Raw genomic sequence first — 6,760 nt, 5'->3', positions numbered from 1 at the left:
CGTGAACATGACGAACTTGTCCATTAAGCTACAATCTTGCTCGGGGACGACCAAGAGTCTAAGCTTGCGGAAGTTGATGAGTGCATTTTTGAAGCATGTTTACCTTATGTTTTTGCAGGTGTAGTGATAGGATTTTGGTATTTTACGGCACTCACGCACATCTTTTATGCTTGTTTCCACATGATCCCAAATTATGAAGGTATTGATGAACATATCATTTGGACCTATCATATTGGACATAAATATGAAATTTTGAAGTGATAAAAGTCATTTAAAATATTTTCAACGCACCTAGGTGAAGAGGCAACACGAGAGGAAACTCCAGAAGGTTTAACGACCGTCATTACGGGCAGGGCCCACCCGTACCGCGTGTCCTTAACTCCTTTTCATGTGGCACTGCCTCCGCCTTGTCAAATAGTTTCACCAGGTGAAGACAAATCTGATATCCAACATTCAGAGACACCACAACTCGCAGAAACCTCATGTCCGAAAGGGACCTAGAGCGGGAACTTGTAGAGGGAATCATCCTTGATGCTACACCGATCATTGGAGGCCAAGGCATCATCATCCATCATCAACCGTTGCATCTCCATCACCCATCACCATTCCCATCTCGTTCACCTCTTTCTTGTTGTAATTCCGATTCAATTGTGGATTCGCACTTGAGTTCATCCATATATTTGTATACCTATGATGATGATGTTGATTTCCTCTATGTGTGAGTAGTTTACCTTGTTCTTGGGGACATGGAGAAACCCTAGCAATATTATGATCTAAGATAAAGATGATTTATAATTTTGGTTCATGAGCATGTATTAGTTTTCTCTCTAGATATTATATTAAGTGCACCATGTAATATTTTGGACTACGGAGAAAACTACCGTTGTTCATGTGGTAGTATGTATGGTGCTAAGTTACATAACGTGTCGGCGTGCTATTCATGTTTGTAATGGGGATAAGAAGGGATTCACTAAACTCATATCAATATCCATGGGGAAACCCTTAATTGTGAGGGATCGGAGTGGCTTGCTTACAATCATTAACTGCAGTGGTTATTTGCGATGAAATATCAGATGGCTTTTCCGTGATCATCTTATTATGGAGCTCTTCATGTACATGTACATGAAGGACGATATAGACTCATCTTATATCATAACTAGTACCAATGCTAGTGGTCCATCCTACATTTCCCGAGAACGCTTTACCCTTCTTGAAGTTACATCATCTTTTACATAGAAATTGTCTCTTTGTTAGTATTCTTTAGTTTTAATTATTACTCTTTCGCACCGAACACAATTCTCTCAAAACACTATTACTTGGAATCAAAGGCAACTTTCAAGTACCCTCTGGTAAATGGTAACGAGAGGTATACAGACCTCTACCAATAACTCTATGTGGTTCGATACTCCTACTTTTAAAAGTAGCTACAATATACGTGTGTACTTGCAGTTATCACCGGTCTCAGCAAATTAGGAAATTTTTAAGGAAAAAACATGTGATGGTGCATGCCACGTATACCTAACGACAGGGCCCCACCATGTGGACCGTTTCCAAAGCTATCACCAAATGGAGTCATCCGTATAAAAATCCACTAAATAGGGTGGCCCTTCTAAATGTGATAATTTGACATATAACCTAGTATTTACTCTTAATTCTTAGAAAAATATATGTTCTGACATTTTGTATATTCCTTTGTGATAGTTGAACTTTGATTTAAAACTTTGTGAGATGGTAGATGCATCTATCATTAATGTCAACTTTTATTTAGTTTTTTTGTAAACCTATATTAGTGCTACCATGCGGTACAAGCACATATATGTAAAAGATTGTCGGAAACTCAATTCGGCTTCCACGTGCATATGCTTCCTCTACCAAAAAACATATTTCGAAGTGTGTACTACTAACAATGTGTTATATATATAGGAGTGTGAACTATATATTGATTAGCTAATAACAATTTTGGAACTAGTAACTATAATATGGGTACTATATCATAACAAGACATGTTTAGAGGGTGTGCATGACATACAAAAACCAAAGATATATACGCAAAAGATATAAATATAACACGTAGACACCAAGAGGAGGGCATTATTTTCTTTGCTGCAGCCACCTCGGATGAATTAGCTGGAAGTTGCATCTAGATGGGAGTAGAGGACTCAGCTGTGCAGGCCCTCACATCTATCTACAACATAATTTACTCCGTGGAACATCGATGTAGACTGTAGAGAAAGATACCGACTAACTAAAACCTATCGTACGCAGCATGCATGTATGATGCATGACCCTAATCCTCACTTTTTGAAGCCAGTGTCTCACAGGAATGAGCGAAACACTAAGCAAAAGGGCAAGAGCAAAAGCTGCTGAAATAATCACATGAATCATTCCATGCACAAGCTAGTTAATCCTCACCTTACCTGAAACCTACCGCACCTGCAAGTCTTCCCTCCACTGATGCATGCATGCAGATAGAAACAACCCCTGCTGCAACGGTCTCCCTCCAATCATGCAGACATTATTATTTCATGTGCCATGCAGATTAACCCTTAAAAGGAGTTACCGAAGGCTAAGATTTAGAGTAACTGTCAAAGTGCACTAGCTGCACTAGTTGTTAAACACATCAGGATTGAGTCAATTAAACCATGATATATTGCTGAACTTTTAGACTAGAAACCTTAAACTGAACTCAGTGCTATATATATATCTGTAATTTATCATATATACCCACTTGTGTGACATATAAATGTGGATGAGTGGTGAAATGGTATAATAAAAGTCTAGGGTTGATGGTTTTCAGAGTTAACTGTGGATCAATTAACATAGGCAGCTGTGAGAACCTACGAATTATGCACAATGCCACTGCCCACTGGCATATGCAACCTCCTCTCAAGCCTGCATTAACTTGGTTGGAGTGGATGATGGAGTCACTTAAAACTAGAACTGTCGTAGTCCCTGCTGGCGCTGGTGTCGGGGTGAATCCAATCCCAGAGCTTGTCGGAGACGGTGGCGGGTGACAATGGAAGCTGGCCGAGGGGCGCCATCTGCGGCTGCGGCGGCGTCGGGAAAAAGTGGCCGCCCGGGTCCGGGTGGTTAGCGTAGGCCTGGCTGTGTCCCACCAGCCTGCTAAGCTCGTCTCCTGGCATGGAGCTGCTTCCCATCATGGTTGCTTCTGCCATGGCCATGAGCGAGTACGTGCACGCGTTCTGGGCCGGCGCAACCACAGCTGTCGAGCTCATCGCCGTCGCGTAGCCACACGGTCTCGGAGGAGGTGGCGGCGGCAGGGGCGGTGGATGCAACTGAGAAGCATTGCGCCCGGCGACCTGATCCATGATGGGTGGCAGCGGCGTCGAGCAGTCGCCCTGGCCGAGTAGTAGGCCATGAAAGCTGGATTGCTGCGTGGGTGACAGCGGCGCGGACGAAGGTGATGACACGAGCCGGCCGGCCGGCTCCATAATGGCGCGTGAGGTGCCCGGCCTCGCCGAGGCCGCTTGGGCGTTGCTGGAGGAGGGCCGTCCATGACCGTCGTCTATGCCGGAGCGCTTGTACACGCGGCAGAGCGAGATTTCCGACTGCATGCATGAGACATTTTCTGAAACTTAAATCGGATTAACCACATTAAGCATCCACGAATGCATGCATGGCTGAGACACTTTTTTTAGGAGTGCAACATTTACCGTGGCATGTGTCAAATCTAAAGAAATTACTCTACCAGACATCGATCTTAGATGAAGGGTGCAGTAAATTGAGTGAGGACCGATGAACAGGATTCATGCTTTTCATATGAACTTGAGGTGAGAAATTAAATGCTTCAGTTAATGTTGGGTCTGAATAGTAGTGGAGGATTTTGGCAAAGGGGAACTAAATTGACTATATTTAACTTTGGACATGCAAATAGTTTATTTACAGAATCTGCAGGGCATGCAAGTGGTATCTAGGAGTATATATATATAAGAGGAATTCCGAATTCAACAGGGTAGCTTTTGTACATGCCCATATGTATGCCAAAAAGAAGGAGCTAAAAGCAAACCCTAAGCTCATAGATCTGAAAAGTAAGAGAAAGAAAGCATGTCACATGTTCATGTATATCATGGCAACAAACAAAAGCTAGCAGTGGACAAGTAGCAGATGAAATTAATGAATAGTAACATGAATACCAGCGAATATATAGCTAGCTTGGCATGAATTTACCAAACAAAAACCAACCAATCAAAAGCGACGATTAGGAATTTCCCAATGTCTGGCGACTGAAAACCCTAGTAGTCCAATAAGCTCGCTAATTTCCCCAAGATCCCACACTAAATTACCTTGTAGAAGAGATCGGCGTCGGTGGTGGGTGGCGGGAGTCGGTACTCGTTCATGATCCAGCTGCTGCGGACGCCCTTGGGGGCCTTGCCGGAGTAGAAGACGAGCGTCTTCTTGAGCCCGATCGGCCGGCTGTTCTCGCCGCGGATCATCCTGTCGGCCCCCGTCGCCTTCCAGTACCCCGACGCGGTCACCCGGTTCGGCCGGTCGCCGTTCCGGTACTTGCGGTCCCGAGGCACGTAGAAGAACCACTCCTTCTCCCCAATCACCGCCATTGCTACCATCACAATAGATATTAATAAGACCACAGTCGGCCGAGAACGCAAGATCAATCTGAGCTGAGCGGGTTTATATGTGCGAGTGTTTACCGGGGAGCTCCCATGGGTCGAAACGGTAGAGGTCGAGGAAGGTGATGAGCTCCACGTTGAAGCGCCGTCCCTCTACCTTGCGCCGGAGGTAAAATTCGATCAGCTCCTCCTCCGTCGGGTGGAATCGGAACCCCGGCATCACCAGGTCGTTCTCGTGCGAGTCGACGGCTGCCTCGTCGCCCGCTCCCCCTCCTCCTTCTCCTCCAGCCGCGGCCGAAGCGCTACCTTCGTCGATGTCTCTGCTCATGGCTGCTGGCTCTCCCTCGCCGTGCCAATTTCCCGCATAGCGTGCCTGCGCACGACGCGGCGGCGGCTGGCCGGCGAGAAAGCTAGCTAGGGCAAGCAGAGATAGCTGGGGAAAGGCAAATAATTTGGGGGTGCGCAAGTAGGTGGGGAGGAGAGAGGAGATAAGAGTGGTGTTTGCACCATCGATATATACTGGAGTGGAGGCTTTGGTTAATGATGATACTCTGGCTAATGAGACTTAGATTGAACTATATATACTGATTAACATGGTAATGGATAGCTAGAGAGGTTACAATAAGGAGTATTAACCTTCTAGTGCCATACACACATAATGATGGAACTTTTTTTAATGGCATGCTTTGCACAGCAGATCATTCATGCAATTCTTAGTGTGAATGTATACTATGGAAAATTTAAATTTTAGGAGGAATGTGGAAAATTATATGTATTAGTTTGTACAAATTCATTACCTTTTCGAGAACCAATATGTGGTTGGATGATTGCCAGGGCAGAATATTCTTTCAGTGGGAGACGACGTTCTCGTCGATAGCGAGGCACCAGTGGTGACTTTGTCAATCTCAAAATTCATTGGATCAATTTCTTGAACCCAGGCGCTCGGTAAGGGTAGGGTGTGCGTACGTACGTTCATAGAGATAAGTGTATGAATGTGTGAGCATCTACAATTATACTATGTTTCGCAAAAAAACATTACCTTCTCGTAATTGAATTTACTAGACTAGGTGCATGTGTGTTCCTACTGATGTGATATAGGCGTTTGTTCCATTAGCTAGGTCGACAAACTTGGTCTTGAGCTGGAATTCCTTTGCAAGATTCCAAAAAAAATAGATAATAAGCTGAGCCGTCACGCATCACTTGGAACCCGAACAAATCAACTTGGTTTCTGCCACTTCTTAAGCTATTTAATCCACTTAACCAGCACTACCCTGAATTGAAGGATTTTCAGATGAATTTTGCAAAACGTAGATTCACACAGCATCGATCCAACTAGGTAGATAGGCCAGGCCGGCCGGTTGCGACAAAGGCAACTATACTGGTTGATTTTCCGGATAGACACTTGGACATGGCGGGGAACCATTCGATCGGCAGTCGAGAAACGGCAGCAGTGACCTTTTGGGAAGAAGTGGTCACCAACAAAGGGAGTTAAAGAGGGGAAAAAGACCAGCCGAGATGAGAACAACTTTGGGCGGCTGCCCCTTCCCGGCCTGTGATTGAGATGGATGCTTGTGTTTCTCGTCTATGATCTACACACCCTCTGCCTAGTCGTCCTGTTTTTCTCGGTCTGGTCTTTTACACGACTTTTATCTTCCCCGTTCCCGTTAAGAAGAAGGATAATGTTCCCTTTTCGTATATATCAAAAACATAATATCTCTCTGGAATACATATATCTTTCTGGGAGATATTAAGGCAACACTGTGAGTACTCCTGCTACCTAGCTAATAACTGTGTGACATTCCAACTCACTGTGATTCCAGGCATACATTGCATACACGCGTGGAGAGGCGCTCCTGTGTGGGCACTGCAGGGGGTGGTCCATGCATGCGTGGGAGCGCGGCCGGAGTTCATGATTTAGCGGTGCGATTGGTAATCGATCGCTTGATCCATCGATGTGATATAAATTCTTTGTATCATGAGCTAGCTAGATGCTGCCTTTTCTTTTCTCTTCTTTGCCTTTCGCATTGAGTGGAGTCAAAATCTAAATAAGTACAAATCTCTCTCTCTGGGGCAACTGTTTCTGATCTAACTAACACTTAAATCATGGAAAAAAAAAGTTAAGCCACGGATGATGAGGACATCCCTACTACACTACTACCTCCGTCATTGCA

The 6,760-nt window shown here is 44.8% G+C and overlaps 1 protein-coding gene across 1 annotated transcript; it reads right to left on the bottom strand.

The window, feature by feature from the left end:
- Nucleotides 1-2,675: 2,675 nt before the first annotated feature.
- On the bottom strand, nucleotides 2,676-5,124 carry LOC127313432 (uncharacterized). The gene is made up of 3 exons (XM_051343938.2): nucleotides 4,671-5,124; nucleotides 4,305-4,579; nucleotides 2,676-3,569 (listed from the first exon to the last, which is right to left on the bottom strand). The coding sequence occupies exons 1-3, from the start codon at nucleotides 4,915-4,917 to the stop codon at nucleotides 2,925-2,927; spliced, it is 1,167 nt and encodes a 388-aa protein (XP_051199898.1). The 5' UTR covers nucleotides 4,918-5,124; the 3' UTR covers nucleotides 2,676-2,924.
- Nucleotides 5,125-6,760: the final 1,636 nt, after the last annotated feature.

This window comes from Lolium perenne, chromosome 1 (assembly GCF_019359855.2).
Source record: "Lolium perenne isolate Kyuss_39 chromosome 1, Kyuss_2.0, whole genome shotgun sequence".
Taxonomy (NCBI): domain Eukaryota; kingdom Viridiplantae; phylum Streptophyta; class Magnoliopsida; order Poales; family Poaceae; genus Lolium; species Lolium perenne.
This window is presented reverse-complemented; position numbering and strand designations above follow the sequence as displayed.

Excerpts from the sequence above, each read along its gene's own strand:
- LOC127313432 (XM_051343938.2), bottom strand. The coding sequence starts at position 4,917 with ATGAGCAGAGACATCGACGAAGGTAGCGCTTCGGCCGCGGCTGGAGGA. Across the intron at positions 4,580-4,670 it reads CGACCCATGGGAGCTCCCCG|CAATGGCGGTGATTGGGGAG; the intron begins GTAAACACTCGC and ends TTGTGATGGTAG. Across the intron at positions 3,570-4,304 it reads ACGCCGATCTCTTCTACAAG|TCGGAAATCTCGCTCTGCCG; the intron begins GTAATTTAGTGT and ends TCATGCATGCAG.